At 46.4% G+C, this 17,908-nt stretch overlaps 1 protein-coding gene across 1 annotated transcript in view; it reads left to right on the top strand.

The window, feature by feature from the left end:
- RIT1 (Ras like without CAAX 1) overlaps positions 1–17,908 on the top strand; it is a 70,774-nt gene that overhangs the window by 18,991 nt on the left and 33,875 nt on the right. Inside the window, exons 2-3 of the mRNA XM_078670917.1 lie at positions 4,381–4,510; positions 10,081–10,137. Coding sequence (XP_078527043.1) covers positions 4,411–4,510; positions 10,081–10,137 — 157 coding nt within the window. The 5' untranslated portion in view covers positions 4,381–4,410. The remainder of the gene's footprint in view (positions 1–4,380; positions 4,511–10,080; positions 10,138–17,908) is intronic.

Raw genomic sequence — 17,908 nt, 5'->3', positions numbered from 1 at the left:
CAAAACATTCACCCCCAGTCACAGATCTAGGTTTAATCCATTGTTATTTTGCTCACCAAGCCGCCCCTGTTCAGACTGTATTTTTACCCTCTTATGCCATGTTTTGTGATTGAGACACCACATAGATTCCTAATTTTAGTGAAATAAAGTCTGGATTCTATTAAGCACCTGCTAGCTAGCAATTTAGTTATTTTCGTGTTTGTCACTGTCAGGTGCCAGCAACGAAATAGACCTGTTGCTTATACTGGTTAAATACCCAAAGAGAAAGTGAAACTACAAACACAAATGTGATCCTTCCGTGTCCTCTTGTCCTAGTTGTAGGTTCTGTCTCCCTCTAAGGTGTTAAGCCCTCTTCCTTTGCTGCTGATTGCACCTCTGTATTTTTCTGCCCCTGGTGTTGTCTAGTGGGCTTTTGTTTTGGATAATGTGATTCGTGAATGTCCCTAACTGACGTTTTCTCTGTGTAAATCAGTGCTGGTGGTCTCGCTCATGCATATCCTGTCTGAAGGAGTTCACCTTTCCCCAACCTTTCAAACATTCTGTTGCAACCCATGTCCTAATTGCTAGTTTTCTTCCATCTGCTATTAGGCTTTCTGGTATCTGTTAAGTGGGGTAATGTTGCGTCCTAGTTTTGCTAGAGAATCGTAGCTTGAGTGGATGGGCGTATCCCATTTCCTCTTTCATTTCTGTGCCTGTGCCCTCACTGATCTACTGTTTGTTCACTTAAAACTCTGAGAACTGTTAGTCCTAAAATACGAAAGGGGGAGTTGTGCTCTGCCACACACTTTTTTTTTTAAACAGTGTTTATTAGTTTTTGCAAGAAAACCATTTTAAACCACAATGAAAAGGCCGCCATTACGCAGATGGCTCGTGCCGCCACAGGATAAAAGCAAACATCAAATACTCATCACTCCCCTAAACACCCTTCTCCCCCTCCCTGCCCCCACCCTCCCCCCGCCAGTGTGCCCTATTTAGGTTGATCAGGCGTATAGCAGCTAACTACCCATCTGTACAGCCGTATAACCACCTAAAATCAGATGTACCAACATGATAAAGTGCCTTCACAAGGGAATCGGAGCCCTGTAGCCCCTTCCAAAGTTGCAAACGAAATCAAACCTGGATCGTAGTCGGGCGCCCCACCAATTTACCCGCACCCCTCAGTCTCACTCAACGCTCTCTCTCCACCTGTCTGGTGCCAGCATTGTCCCCCCCGACTAGTCTCAGTATTCTCCCCTCCATCCTCCTCCATGGTGAGTTCCCTTTTTGCCATGATCAGCCCCAAGTCGTAGAATTTACTAGTAACTTTGGTACGGGAGGTATGTGGAAACCAAAGCAGCAAACAAGTAGCCATCTCAGCCTCCAGCGCCCGCCCCGTCACACGATTCAAACACGTCACCACCTCTTCCCAATAGGATCCCAACCCTGCACAGGTCCAGAACATGTGCCGGAAGTCGGCACCATCGCCAGCGCACCTCGGACACGGTGAGTGGGATACCCCAAAGTACCTCAAAATCTTAGCCGGAGTCAGGTACGCCCTATGAAGCGTGAAAAACTATACCAATTGGAACCGGGCATTGCGCGTACCCTTCCAGGCTCGCCACAATAGGTGGGGCCACGTCGTCTCCGGTATGGGCCTGCCGATGTCTGTCTCCCACTTACCTTTTAAGGTATCTAGTGGTGATAAGTGTTCAGTCGATAGGCGTCGGTAGAGGCAAGTGACGGCTTTAAAAGTGCCCGCCGCCATGGTGACATACTGGCAGCCCAGCGAGGTCGGAGGTTCCTGCAGCCCCGTCTTCCAGCGGCGCTGCAGTCCCACTACCAACGCAGCATGCAATAAATAATCTCCTCGTGGCAACCCAAACATGTTTTGTAGATCCTGAAAGGACAGCAACCCGCCATCTCTATACAGATCTCCCACCATATGGAGGCCCAGCTCCTCCCAAACTGCCAACGCAGTCCAATTACCCCCGTGGGGGAGGGCCATACACATGCCCAACGGTATCTTCGGGGCATACGGGGAGGAACAACCGACTCGTTTCTGTCTCCGATTCCAGCACAGGCGGAGGGTGCGCTCCTCAAGAGTGAGCTGGCTAAGTTCGATCTTCTGTTGGAGAACTATGAAAGAAAATAAGTGTCGAGGGATCACTCTGCCACAGGGTCCCTCAGGTCCCCGGAACTCCCGAGCCACCGCCAGCGTAAGCCACTGAAGCTGTGCCGCTAGGTAGTACCATTCAAAATCAGGCACCGCCAGTCCCCCATCAGCCCGCGGGCGCATCAGGGTGGTAAGCGCAACACGCCGCCTACCTGCACCCCAGAGGAAACCCGTAGTCATCGCCCGAAGTGTCCGGAAGACCGAGGTCGGAATCCACACAGGCAAAGTGCGGAAAAAGTAGAGCAAGCGAGGCAGCGCCACCATCTTTAAGTGTGCCACTCGGGCCCGCAACCGACAGAGGGAGAGAGCTCCAAAAGGCCATGCTGCCCTTCAGGCCCCTTATCGCCTTGTGCACGTTACCATCCAAGAGATCAGACCGTGTATGATAAATACGGGTGCCCAGATAAGGCAGGCAGCAGGGTTCCCACCTCAAGTCCTCCCTTGCCGAAGGCTGCCGCCCAGTCGGGGTCAAAGGGAATTGGCAGGTTTTGTTCCAATTCACACACAGGCCCGACAGTCGACCAAACTGCTGGAGCAGCGCTCTGGCACCCCGTATTGCCTCATTTTCGCCGGACAAGAACATCAGTAAATCGTCGGCGTATAGAGAAATGTAATGGGCCTCTCCACGCAACAAAAGACCTTCATACGACCTCCCCAACCTAGCATGCGCAGCCAACGGCTCGATCGCGAGTGCAAATAATAGCGGGGATAACGAGCAGCCCTGCCGGGTGCCCCTCCCCACCTGGCAACCCGCTGATATGGTCGTCCCCGTTTTGACCCTGGCGTGCTCTGACACACACATATTGAAGTTCTACTCTTTTGCCTGTGCCCATAGAGGTACTTGGTGTCTGCATTGGGTGAGGCCAATTAGAAGCCCTTTAAGTTTCATCACAAGATCAAAGTCCAGGCATCAAAAGACTACCCAGCTACCCTAACCTATTTACATTGCTGCTGATCAGTTTGTACATCTTGGTGGCTTCCCCTTTAATGGCCTGAGTCAGGTTTTGCACACCTCAGTCCGTGTCCGATCTAACATTCATAATAGTGGCCCACAAGCCATTCCAGACAATGTAACTTCATACGGGAAGGAAACCGACCATAGCAGGCTTGATGACACATTGCATGTTAAATAGCATTCCATTGCCAACCGTATAGCTTCTGGATGTTTTGAACTCTGTGATTGTTTTACGATTTAATGTGTGCTGCGGGTTCGGTTCCAGTATGTTTTTGAGGAGGAAAGATCTGCAGGAGTATATTGTTTTTAGGATATGATCGCCGAGTGAGTGGCTCAGGAAGGTATTGTTGCCTTTTATCTCCGTTCTTGGTTGTCCTCAGCCCTTAAAATGATTGCAGTATGCCTTAAATAAAAAAAATCTTTCGAATATGCGGTTTTAGGGGGCACCATGAACCAGATATCACTTGGCAAAGTGATCAGTTCTAATTGTGTTTTTTGAATGCTGAAAGTGTTTGACTGCTGTCAAGAAGCATTCCCCACTTCCACCATCTTTTTTCTGTTCACCAGTACACAATCTACCTTTTGAGGCCTAAAACAACTTTAATGTTCAAATGTGTTAACAAAACCAAAAGAAAGTAAATTGCTAAGTGTTTTATGCCAAACTTGAAGGCTGAAATATATGAGGTGGGTTTCCTGGTTTTCAAAAACATGCTTTAGTCGAAACCGCAACAGAAACTGGTCATTTCCTTTTGCTGCTATTTTTGTATTGACATTTCAAAGTAAGTCTGGGAAAGTGGACATTGTTTTGAAAACATACACGTGACCCTCAGGAGCCAAAAATCAGTTGCATCTTTTGTGAACTGTCACATTTATAGTTCTTTCTCAACTAATGATACTTTCTAAGTTAATGATAAAAAAAATTGGATAAAAGTTTAACCAATACCTACAGTCTTAAAATTTTGAGTGATACATTCTTAAAACCAATTAATCTAAAATATTGTGATATTGAAAAAATTTTCCCAGGTAAAATAACCCGTAATGATAAAGCGAATATATGGCATTAGTATTTTTAGAGAGACATAACATCAGATCCAAAATATACTTGTATGGAGGAAACTGCGAACGATTGTACATTTAACTAATAACATTCTGATCATTTTAACAAGCTCTTTATTATAGTCCTTGTGTACCAAGTCACTCTGGCATATATCATTTTCCCACTGTCTTAAATGCAAATATACACACTGTTTATATGTATCTTTCTTTTCTCCAGGTTTCACTGTGAAACAGGCGTTTCTCTGAAATGGAACCTTCTGTAACCCGTCAACCCAGTGCTGCAGCGGCTCCGCAGTCCCGGGAGTACAAGCTAGTTATGCTTGGAGCTGGTGGTGTGGGGAAAAGTGGTATGTTTGAAATATACCGACTCTGGAACGCCTGTGGCGGTCATCTCAGTGATCCTATAGTAACACCTAATATCGCATCCCAAACAAATTTGACTGATTTATTTGTTGTGTGTTTTTAGAATGAATGTTGTAGCAGAGTTCTTTACAAATAACTAGGAAAGGTATTCAAATTTCATAAAGCTGAATGGGTTTTTGGACTGGCATTTCTTTCCAGAAGGTAAACCACTGAATTAGCCTCTAGGACGCAAAGTTCAATTTAATTTACAGTAGATTTGGGGATCTCAATTGCCCGCTGCCTGTCTTGCTATTGAATGTAACTAGAGGTTACCTGACCATGTCTCATAACTCCTGGGTTTTGTTGTAATATCTAATGCTAACTTAGAGTGGTAGTCTTAGTTTTAGTAAATAAATTGCAGCAAAGCACTATAATGCACTAATTTGTTAAAGTGAAGTCCAAAATTGTAGTATGTTGACTCAGGGACATGGTGCCACCTCCTAGCCTTAAGACTGTTTCTCATAGCCCTCCTCTCGTTGGCTCGCTCGCTATCGCCTCGCTGCAAGTTGGAACCGGACCTTGTGGCGACTTTCAGGGCTCTTTCAGTGAAGAAGTGGAGTTTAAGGAGCTTCGGCTGCTCCCCCTCGCTTCAATTTGGCTGTTTGGCTTGTCGGCGATGTCTCTCCGGACCCCGAAGAGAGGTAATGCAGGGGGATAAGGTTGGGGGTGAGATGGCAGGGTAACACAGGGATTTTCACTAGTGGTGATCCCGACCCTCTGGAGCTCAACGAGAGCCCTCCTGTTTCGACGCCTGCACCCACCATTCTTTTGCCTAGATGAATGGCGGTGAAAGGGGTGGTGGGCGGTGACGCCGGCGTCCCCACTGAGAACATGGGGTCCCGAGATTCAACCACCGCAAGCTTTGGGGGGTGAAGGTTTTTGCCTCTGAAGTGCTGTAAACAACGAGGGACGCTGGACCTGGACAGCCTGACTTTATAATGGCAGCTGTCAGACGTGTGCGGGGTGCCGGTCCAGGCTGCCTGACCCCTTAATGGATGCTATCACCGTCTCACTTCAATATCGCGAGGCAGTACTGAGCAGAGGATCGCCACAGATCCAACATCCACTGGTGGCCCTCAAAACAGCAGGTATTGCCGAGTCCCTGTGTTATCGGCCTCCGGTTTGCATGCCTGAATTAGAGTTGGTCCATTGAACGCCAAGGACCCTTCAGCACTAAGGCAGACAGTACCAAGATGGCCGCCTAACTGAAGCTGGACATGAAGCTCCAGCAGCCGGGTTCATTAGCATTTAAATATCCAGCTGATACCCTGCCATCCACCTACCTTTTAACCAACAACGCCTCATGACTCGTCCTCATTTTTTGTTGAGGCTAATTTATCTTCAAGAGAAGAGTAGGAGGGATATAGGAGGCGCCCCAAAATGGCAGCCGTTTCTCCAGCTTGTTGCTATAATAAAGCTATACTCCTCCTCCTCCTCGGGAGGCGAGCGGTCTCTAGCTCTGGCCTCTAGCTGCCCCATTGCTCAACAAACACCCCCCTTTGAGCGAAAAATATCATTGGGCCCGGCTGAATGTAACACCAATGTCAGAATTCCCTTGCCTGACCTCAAGACGGCTCCCACTGTAGTCCCTACCACGTTGTGCCACTACTCTGGGACATAAACTGAACTTCGACCTGACCTTAAACCTATCCCTCATCATGATAACCTGTCAGGACTTAGATCTTGTCGATCTCTCCTCCGAAAGTGGAGACATAGCTTTCTGGCTGATGCCCGGTGAAGCTACTGGATAGCTAAAGAGGAGATGGGTCGTGGTCTTCCCCTCAGCCGTCACCTACCCAGCCGGTCCTTGGACAGACCTTCCTTCGTCTCTCTGTCGTACCTCCCTCCTTCCCCTTCCCCTACCCCTCTACGCTCCATTCATCCTGTCTTCTATGATTTTAAATGTTCTGTGGAGACCTAGCTTTCTGGATGTTGCCTGGTGGAGCTACTGGATAGCTAAAGAGGAGATGGGTTGTCGACCTCCCCCTCGGCCGTCACGTACCCAGCCAGTCCTTGGACAGGCCTTCCTTCGTCTCTGTCGTACCTCCCTCCTTCCCCTTCACCCTACCCCTCTACACTTCATTCATCCTGTCCTCTATGATCTCTAAATGTTGTCCTGTGGAGACCTAGCTATTTGGCTGATGCCCGGTGGAGCTACCTGATAGCTATTGAGGAGATGGGCTATTGACTTCCCCCGCCGACACCTACCCAGCCGGACCGTGGGAAGATTTTTCCCTTTGTCTCTCCATCGTATCTCCCTCCTACCCCTTACCCTTCTATGCTCAAAGATCTTTTAATGTTTCCTGCAACTGATGTAACCTGTAACTGATGTAATTTTGGAACTCTGTGGAATTCATGTAAAGCGCTCTGATACCTTCGGGTCTAATCTGTTTTTATTCCTGAACACTGAGACCTGAGCAACATGACTGATGCCCAGTGGAGCTGCTAGACAGCTAAAGAGGAGATTGGCCCTGGTATCCCCCTCGACCGTCACCTACCCAGCCGGACCTTGGACATAGTTCCCCCTCGTCTCCCTGCTTTTGGCTCCTTCCTCCGCCCCCTCCCTCCCACGAACTCTCGCAACAAAGATTTTTTTTACTGTACTTGGCTATGCTCTTGTAACTGATGTAACTTGTAACGCAATAATTCTAAATGTAAAGCACTCTGATACCCTCTGAGGTCTGGTTTGCGCTATATAAAACATTAAACAAACAAACAAAGCCTATTTAGCACGGACTGCATAATGTTTCTGTGCAGCCCGTCTTAGTGTTCTTTTGCCACAGTCATATTCCTAAATTTAACAGGTTTTGGGCAACAGGAAAGAGAAAAGATAAATTGCTGCACAAAATTTATTTATTTTACCTAAAACATTTTGAATGCCTCTTGTACAATCCAATCTTACTGAGCAAACCTGGGATCATTGATAAAAATACAATTGTCATTGTTTTAAAGGAAATACATACTCATTATTTTGGGTAAGGGCAAACTGCTCTTCAAATTGGAAGATTGAACCCTTTCCTAATACTCAACACTTTGTGTTAATCAATTGAAGAAGCTATCTTGTGAGAACGAGCCAAGGTTCCTTCTCAGACTCCTTTTTCACTAGTACCATTATTATATGAAAGCATACCTCAGCACTTCCCCAAAAGAGGCCTTAATTTCGCTGCTATTCTGTCCAAACAATTTTACCTGTAAAAGTGACATTGTGAAAGTCTGATGGTTTCATGTTGAACCACCAGTGACCATGATTTATCGTCCTCGGTAACATTGTAAAGCTGATCCGATTCACTTCGACCTTGCTGGAAAAATATTAAAAAAAATTCAGTCAACACAATCTCAGAACTGTGAGTTAGTCAGAGTGGTTGAACTCTGAACTCTCCAGAGTCTTTTGAAGTTTTATTCCGTACTCTTGAAGTTGTGATTTGATTTATTATGTAGTATTAAAGGAATATGTCTTTCTGTGGGAGAATTTTTAGACGCTAAAATTAAGCTATATTTTTTATTTTTTAAACTACAGTCACATGTTAGGTAAATATAAGGAAACATTTATTTTTCATCTCAAAGCCTCTTTTCAGATTAGGCATCAACAGAAGTTGTCTCTTCTTGCATTTGTTCACTCCTTAAACCACTGAGCACAGCTGAGAGCTTACTCCTTATGTTGCTCTTTGACTAATAGGCTGAATACAGATCCTGGATACTAGCCTGTGAGAGAACCTCTCAATGAAATGCCAATGAAAGCCTCTCTGGGACTGGAGTCTTCTGTCCTTCGAATTCGAGGACAAGCACAGTTTTCTAGAACCCTAGATCGATGGAGGTGACTTGCCGTGCTATGTCTTTATAAGGTGCCATTCCCAGCTGTTTGTTCATTTCTCTACTTTAAAGTTCACTTAGAAAAGGACCACAATCATAGAATGTAATCTCTAGAGGTTGTTAGCAAGTTACAGTCCTGTCACAAGTTACAGACTGTTGATGAGTAGGCTTCTCTCATTCCAAGGCGAGTCTCCTAACCCTCCTCCTTTACCAATGGTATCTTAGGGAGCTATTGGAGTGTCCTTTCATAAATCAACTACTATACCATCAATTACCACACCTTTACCTAGGCAAGTTTTGATTCCCTCTTTTCGAACATACTTTGGGGAACTCTTTTTTAGAAGGCTAAGACTTAGTACGTTATTTACTTTCTATGCTGATTCTAGATGTCAAAAGTACATTCATACCAAACTATTACAGACACGATTGTGATGAAATGCTGAATACACATTATATTGATGTCTTTGTCTTGAATGAGCATGCTTTGATATATTTTTGTTAATGTTGGCTTGCATTTCAGGCCTTGGCGCTTCTTAACATAAGCTGTGCTATTGCCTTAAATGGATGTGAATGATTGATTTATGTAGCATAAGTGTGCTAGGTCTAGGTTTTAGGCCTCAATCAACACAAGTCTCTTTACTCATCTTCACAAGCAAACAGAGTGTATGTGGTAAATTATCACATACACTATATCCGCAGGAGAAAGATTTTTCCCTTCTCTGCAGTGGCTAAACTGTGCTTGCAGGTTGACCTAGATGGAATTTCGAGCTGGTGGTTTTCACAAACTCCAACAGTTGTGGCTTCTGTGTGCTTCCTAGTCAACAAACAGAACTATTGTTTTCAGTCATGTTTGCAAAATAAGTGACCCGAGTGTGTTAGCCCCTCTTGCTCAATAGTCCCTTATGGCAAAAAGGATATAAAAATCCCTACCAATCGGAGCAGATCTATTAGATGCTGGGAGGGGCTGACAAACATATTTTATTTAAGATGTTCTACCATAGAGGTACGCAGCACTCAGCAAATATCTTAAAATGTTAAATGATCCCTCAATAGAGTTTGCCTAAATTCAGCTTACTATCTTCGACTAATACCTTCGGAATGTGTGATGAACCCTTTATGGGACATAGTTTTCACTCTTATCTTATTATTTTTAATTACTAAGTTATTTATCATCATCATGATAATTCTTACACATACTATTTGTTGAAGAATAATATAATAACTTCTAAACCATCATACAATATCAATATTTGTGTGCCAGCACAGATGTTGGGGTTTCAGGTCGGGCTTTGCTAGATCAATGCATATGTAAGAGATTCTGACTAAATTGTTTGAGACTGCATGAGAAGAACTTATTTGGAGAGATGAGAAACACCTGCTCGTTTTCCTAATCTCCACCAGTGACTCAATTTAATTTGAGGACCTGAGAAATCTGAAAATAATTGGGGTGCCTGTTACACCTAGACCTGACATAGATTGAACGAGAGAGACCACGCTTGACAGAAGGTCTGATTGAATTGTCTTGGTACTTGGCTACATGTCTGTGAAACTGTTGAGTGTCTTCCTTTTTTGTTTTACACTTGCAAATGATGCTCCTTCTAGTTTAATGTAGTCTCCATTTAGATATCTGTTATAAATGTGTTGAATCATATTCTGGTAAAGGAATATTGTTCGCAAAGTAATATTAACCTGTTTATCTATGCAGCCATGACCATGCAGTTCATCAGCCACCGGTTTCCCGAGGACCATGACCCCACAATTGGTAAGTTTTTGTAACCGAAGTCCTCATGCGTTTACCATAAAGTGCCTTACTAATTCTGTACAGGCTGTCCTATATATGTCCATTCAGAATACCGTAGTTGCCTAGCATTTGCTAAAAGTTAAAAATAAAATATACACTTTAACATTGGAGGAACCTTCTAATCCGGCCACTCTAATTATGTGGCAGGAGAGAGCTAAATTTTTTGGCAGGGTTGACTAAATTATGCAACAAGAAAAGGCAAATTATGCAGCAGAGTGTGGCACAGTTTCTGATAGTTTTACTTCATTATTTTGCCATGTTTACCCTTGTTAACACTGTCTGAGCATAGATTACACCTCATTAGTTCCAGTTTAACACCTAAACATAGCAATAAGCGACAGCAAGGTGACCAGTCAAACTTTGAAAAGGGCCTTCCAGTGCGCGGCAACATGTCGCTACGATTTTAGTAACGTTTGAACCGTTTGAGCTAGAAACTATTTTTTGGGTAAAATCTGCAGATTATGCAGCAGATTAGGCCTGGGCGGTAAATTCCGTTCCGCTCACGTAATTTGCGTAATTTGGGTAATTTTACGTTCCGCTGAGAACGCGGAATTGCCAAAAAATCTGCTGCTTCGCTTAATTTTTTTGCTTGTTTGTGCTTTCAAAATGCGTGTTTGCGAGATATTTCCCCCCCGAGCACGCAAACAGCGTTCGAGAACAGGAAAAAAACATTGCGAACGGGCGGAACAAGCAATTCTGCGTGTTCGCGGAACTCTGCATGCTCGCAGAGATTTTTTGCCGTTTCGCAGAGCTTTGCGTAGTGCGAGGACGCAAATTCCACCCACCCCTACAACAGATGTTGGATTATGTGACAAATGCGACAGTCATAATATTGCAAAAAAACGCCGCTGCCTCACAATCTCATTAATACCTGTGACCTTGCCTATAATCTGGAAATATTATGTAACTGTAAATTGTGACATATGGTGACATAGTACTGGGAAATTGAAAACTAGTCGTCGTATTTTACGAGGCTCCCCAGTTAGAGGGAATACTCACTTCTAGATGTCCAGAAACATCACTAGTTCAAAACAAAAGTGTTGCACTCTGATAAAAGCATATGTGTTTCCCATTTGGTTCAAGCTATGATTAAAACAGGGACTTGAAGTAACAAAAACCACATTAAAACCTGTTTTTCTTCTGTACCAATTTATCATTTTAGTCGGCTCTTTCAATGAAAATGTTTCTGCTATTTAGGCATAAGTAAACATTGACTCGTTTAATAACAGAGAGCAGTTTCATTGATTAGGGCAAAGACCTGGGACACAAAGACTATTCCAACTCACTTTACATCGGAGGACCTGTCTACCCATAATGAAAGCTGTAAAGGCGGCAGCTGCTCCAGCTTGTCAATATATGCAGGCAAGCCATAACCCAAGATAGACAGTGTGTTTGGTTACTCTTTGGGGGTGTACAAGGAAAATCTCAAACTGTCTTCCGGGATAACTAAGAACAATTGTTGTACTCCCAAGTATTTGAAGGGTGCTCAAGACACACCTGTTCAGGTGCCTTACATTATGCCCCTCTGGTAGAGTCACAACCTGTTTTGTCCAAGACTAATGTACCCTCAGGAAAACCTTTGGAGACAGTCTGTTGCACTGTCTATAAAAGGAGTATAGCCAGTGCAGTATAGCTCACAAAAGTGTATTTAAATTTATTTTTATAGAGGTTTTTTTCTAAGGTACTTGGACAAAAGGCAATAGTTAGAACAAATAAATACCGTGGCAATATTAATTCTTAGAAAACAGTCTCACAGTTCAAAATGAATTAATCTTATTGACTGTGCGGTAAAGTGGAGATTCAAGCATTCGTAAACCTCTTCGAGAATAGAGATAAATGAATTCCAAAGGTAGGACATTTGTTTGATGGTACACGGTGTGGAAAGATATTTCTAATATGATTCAATACAGTAAGCAGAGAGCAAATGGAATTAATGAATGACTACTGTTGTAGGAATGTATATAGTTATAAGTGGTTGATCCATATTTGAATTATGGTTGTATAAGTGAGCTATTGACCATTGCCCTTCAAACCGAATTGTAGATTAATCTGATAAGCTGTGGTGCTATATTAACATATTTATTTAACTGAGCACTATGGATCTCATAAGCTTCTACAGGAACAGCAGGAGTCTAAACGCACACCCTCTGAACATCTTAAACCTTTTGATCCATTTCTGCATATCTCTAGTTTGAGTATGTTTACTTATTTTTGTTGTTCTGGATTACTTTTAGAAGTGGCATTAAATATTTTGCTACTAAACAACAAGACCATGCAAGTTGCTGATTGGGAGATTCACGATGGCCATTGATGTATAAATGTGGCCGTCAGACAATTCATGCTAGGCAGAAAATCTTAAATTCTTGGCCAGCTTTACTGGCAGCCATTCAGAACTATTGTTTTAGTTGGTAGTATGGGCACTGATTGAGTGTGCATCGCCTGGCGTTGACTTATATGGCATACTGGGTGTCATGCATAAACAACTTTGAGTAATCGAGTCTGAATAACATTGTTCTAATACTTTCTTATAAGCCAATATTGGCCCACGGTTTTTCATTCTATGACTTATAAAAGGTGATTTGTTGCCACTCATCCATCAAGCTATATCGTTCAAGATCTGCTGAATTCGACTTGAACACTTCTACAAATGTTTTAAAACCCTTTCTCTGGATTTAATTGTTATTGAAGCTATGGTATGCTTTCAGGCTTGTTTATCACATTACTGTAAAATTAATGATAGAAAATAGCATTGTAATGTTTTTGATATCTGACTCCAGCATCCTGTCTTATGGTTTAATAATTCTCTAAAAGAGGGCATCTCTAGGCAGGTAATAGTGGCTGCAGGGTACATCCTATCTTAGAATTGGCTGTGGCCAGAATTTACTAATCAAGAGTGTTAGACCTGACACCTTTTGGCGTGGTTCTTCCCCCATCTTTTTGCCTCTGACTCATGTGTTTTGATGCTGTGCTGGATTTCGTTTTTGCTGATTTAGATGTTTTGGACACTCTGCCACTGCTGATCAGTGTCAGAGTGTAAGTGCTCCTTCTGTAAATTGTGATATTGATTGAGCATACCTAATTGGCATATTTGTATCACCACGAAGTCCCTAGTAGAGGGCACTGTGTGTGCCAGGGCTGGTGATGTCAAATGCTACTAGTGGGCCTGCAGCGCAGATTGCGCCACCCACATGAGTAGCTTTTAAAAGGTGACTCAGGCCTGCCAGCGCAGGGCCTGTGTGCAGTCAGTGACTGCCATGTCAGCCTGGCCAGTGTCCCCACTGGCTAGGCCTAATCCTTCCCTGTCTGTGCACATCAGTCACCCCTATGGAAGGCTCAAGGTACCCCCCTGGGCAGGGTGCAGTGTATGGATAAGGTAGAGCATGTGCTAGTGCAGGTACTATGCTCTGGTAGTGGGCTGCAGCCATTTTGTGTGCTCACTGCTGTAAGGCTATCTTGCTCCATAGAGTAACATGGAGGGGGGCTGGGCCCATGTGATACCAGCCTATCTCCCCATAGGAACAAGATGGGACATAAGTGAAAGATATCCCTGGACTCAGAATTTAATGACACATCTTTTAGTGAAGGGTGTTTTTAAATCCTGTGTTGGAGAATAGCACTTTTAGAAAGTGGCTGTTCTCTTGTCTAAACCTTTCTGTGTGCCTGGGTTTGTGGAATGTCTGCCTGGTCTGGATGTGACAGGGAGGGGCTGCAGAGCCCCAGAGGAGAGGGTCGGAGCCATCCCGGGGATGAAAGGGCACATCTGCCTGCTTGGGAGGAGGGAGGAAGGAATGCCAGATAAGTGCTGGGCTGTGCCTGCCTACCTCCCCCACATTCGCTCTCTCCTGGTGGTCAACTGACCCCCCTGGCCCTGAAGCTGACAGGAAGAAGAAAGCCAGAGACACCTCCGTGCTCCGCAACCCCCAGAACTGGTTTAGACTGGACCCAGGGCCTCCATGCACCAAGAACTTCAAAGACATTGGGGGTATAAGGAAAGGACCCCTGTCTGCAGAAAGTTAGATTCTGAAACTCTACAATCAAGACGGACCCTCTGCTGGAAGGAGGACGGCGAGAGAACAAAAGGAAGATTGCCTTGCTGTGTGCTCTAAGGGCTGACCTGTTCTGCTGTATCACTGGAAGCTGAGGAGGGGAAAGGGACTTTGCTGTGGGCTGTGTCCCTGCCTGCTTGAAACTGCTGAGACTTTGCTGTGTGCTGTGCCTACAGCTTGAATCTCCAAGGGCCTGAGAAGAGCTGGCCTCCTGTTGGGAACCCAGGGCTAAAGGTTCCTAAAGCTTTGCCAGAAACCAGCTGCAAGATCGTGCTGTTGTGGACCGGGAGCGTGGGGTACTCGACTGCGGAGCGTGAGGAAAGGATCGGTGTGCTCATCGGCACATTTCCTGTGAGGGTTGGAGGCTTGTGGCGCCTCCCCTCGTGAAATCCGCTCCAACGTGGTGAGGAGGTCGAGAGGGGGGTCTCATCGGGACCAGCGCCCTTGAAAACCCTTTGCCGCCAAATCACCACCGCGGCCCGGGGCCAGGAACCCCCCCCCGTAACTTGCCTAGAGGTCCAGGCGCTGCCGCGGCGAAGAACGAAGCCGCCGCGCTCCCATTGGTGGAGGGAGCCGAGCCCCCTCACTAACGCCGCGACGGGATTGGCCCGTGCGGCGCAGCGTCATCAGCAGTAGTGGGCCGTGATTGGCCGGAGTCGCGGAGCGTCATTGTTTACTGTCCCGGGAGCCGCACTGCCATTGGCTGACTCCCGGGTGCTGTGGAGGCTCGCCTGAGGAGCCGCGAGGGGATTGGCTGCCTTCGCTGAGGCAGCTGACGAAGCCGAGGAACCAGCGCGATCACCGCCGGGCCCGGGAAGAAGTGACCTGACCTCGCCGAGGGATCTCCGCAAGTGCTCCAGCCCCTGGCCTGCCGTCTCTGCTCCCCGCTGCTCTTTGAAGGATCCAGAGCGGGCGGAGAGCGTCCTGAGACCGGCCGGGCGGGAGCACCACTGAGCCTTCACCCGCGAGGTGCCCCTGGGGGACCCGCGTCACCGCAAGCACGGGGAAAGAAGTCCCCCCTCCCTCAGGATACAGGGTGAGCCGCGCAAGAAGCGCTTGTGGTCCCTGAAGCCAGGGGACCCTTGGGGCATAGTTGTTTTACGCTGGCATTGTTTGCTCATTATTGAGAGCGTTTTTGATCACAAAATCGTTGGCATATCTTTGTGCTGACTTGAAGAGACTAGAGACATTTGTTTTGAGAACTTCCTGAAATTAAGAAAGACCAATTAAGATTAAGTGCCTCATTTTTATAATGAAGTGATTATCGTGCAACTGCTTGATTTACCTTGCTGAAACTAGATAAAGTTATATATTTTTATAAAAATATACTTACCTGTGTGGTCTCAGTTTGTGGTGGATTGGGGATTATTGTTGTGTTAAGTGCAAGTGTTATCCACATTGTCTCCGAGTTTAGCCTAGACTGCTCGCGCCATGCTACCTAGAGGGTGAGCAGGGGTTATCTCAGAGGGTTATTCCGACGCCCTGACCGGAGCTAGGGGTCCCTACTTGGGCCAAGGTACTTACCTTTGCCAACCAGAGACTCCCGGTTCTAACATTGGTGGCTCGCGGTGCGGATTTTGAACTAATAATTGCACTTGACATCACTAGTCTAGTTTAGCAGAACAGGTTGCGCAAGACTTTTTCTTTTTGGTGAAACCTTTTTAGTTGAAAAAGGGTAGGAAGCATCATGTCTCGGAAAGCGCCAAGCGTGAAAGGAGACGTGGAGGTGGAATTTGAAATCCAGAAGTTGTTAACCTATAACAAGGAGCAACTGAGAAAAGTCTGCAAACAGCTTGAATGCCCAGTGAGGGGCGGCGCAAATAAGGAGGAGCTAAGGACAGCTCTGAGGGCCTGGTGGGAGGCCAAATATGGTGTCCCAGAAGCTCCTATTGAAGAGGGTGGCGCACAGGAGATTGGGTTTTTGCCCAGTGAATTGCCAGTGGCGAAGCCAGCGTCTAGGGCCGGCAGCACCCACTCCAGTAGGAATATTTCTCCAGAGGAAGTGGAGGAGAATCAGAGAACTAGGGCCCATGAGATTGAGCTTTTGAAACTCAGAGCGGACGCCGATGAGAAGAAACTGCGCCTGGAAATTGAGAGAGAGGCGCAGGAGAGAGCGGCGCAGGAGAGAAGGGATGCTCTCGCTTTGGAGGAGAAGAAGCTCGACTTGGCTCATGAGAGGGGCATGAAGGAATTGGCCATCAAATATAAAGAGAGGGTGTCCAGTTCTAATGGTGGCAGCGCACAACCAGTACAGGCGGGTAAGGTATACATACCAAAGGATCTGGTACAGAATTATCAGAGGGGTGATGATATTTATGCGTGGTTTAGAGCGTATGAACTAGCCCTAAGGATGAATGAAGTGCCTGAGAAGAATTGGGGAGCAGGATTGTGGAAGCATTTTGAGGCCTCTGGGAGGGATGTTTTGGCACCCTTAGAAGCAGAGGATGCTTTGTCCTACTCCGCCATGAAGGAGGCTTTGTGCCTCAGGTATGGGCTCACTGCTGAACAGTACCGCCAGAAGTTTAGGAACTTCAAGAAGCTTGATTCAAGTACTTGGGTGGAGTGTGTGAGTATGTACACGCGTGCACTGGAAGGTTGGATGAAGGGCAGCAAAGTTACTGATTATGTGGGGTTGTGTCACTTGATTAGTAGGGAGCACTTAAGTAGTTTGTGTGTCCCAGAGCTGCGCCAGCATCTTTTGGATAGTAAGTTAACTGATCCCAGTGAGCTTGCTAAAGAGGCGGACCGGTGGACTAGCACCAGGGTCCACAAGGGGGTGGTAAGTACCCCAGCCAAGGGTGGACAGGGTCCTCCGCAGAAGAGTGGGGGGGACACGGGTAATCAAAAGGAGTCTTCTAAAGGGCCCCAAACTGGTTCCCAGGAGAAGGTGTCTCAACCCCCCAAGTCTAAGAAGTCCTGGCCCCGTAAGGGCAAGCAGGACAACAGGCCCCCGCCTACCTGCTTTACATGTGGGCAGGTGGGGCACATTGCCCCCAAATGTCCAAAGAAACCTCCAGCACCCTCTGGTGCTCCAGCACCGGCATTGGCCAGTGTAGCTTTGGGAGGGGATTTGATCTCTAGTGGGGAGGAAGGGTTAGCAGTGATGACCCTTGTCTCTTTAGGAGACCGAGAGATGGCCCAGGAAACCTTGCTGCCCCAAAACACTAAGAAATACGGGCAGAAGGTGACCATCAATGGACAGGTGGTGGAAGCTCTGAGAGACACAGGGGCCAGCGTGACATCTGTTAGGTGTCAGTGGGTGTCTGAAGAGCAAATTGTTCCCCAGGTACTCCGGCCTGTGGTGGCAGCTGACAGTTCAGTGCGCTACTGCAGGCTGGCGAAAGTTCCATTTGAATGGGGAGGAGTCTCCGGTATTTTGGAGATTGTAGTAAGTGATGCCTTGCCTGTAGATTGTCTATTAGGTAATGACCTGGAGAGCTCCCCCTGGAAAGAGGTGGAGCACAGGACTCACTTGGAGATGTTGGGTTTGCCGGCGTGGATCTGTGTGTCCACCCGTGCAATGACAGTAAGAGAGGGCGGTCTAACAGAGCTGGAGCCTGGAACAATGGCCCAGGGACCTGCCAAGAGAGGAAGGGGTAGAGGGCGCGGGAAACCGGCCCCCACTGTTCCCACGGTCCAGGAGGAGGCAGACCCAGAGGGGGATGCCCTGGAACCTACAGGGGAGC

The sequence above is a fragment of the Lissotriton helveticus genome, chromosome 12, assembly GCF_964261635.1.
Source record: "Lissotriton helveticus chromosome 12, aLisHel1.1, whole genome shotgun sequence".
NCBI lineage: Eukaryota > Metazoa > Chordata > Amphibia > Caudata > Salamandridae > Lissotriton > Lissotriton helveticus.
This window is presented reverse-complemented; position numbering and strand designations above follow the sequence as displayed.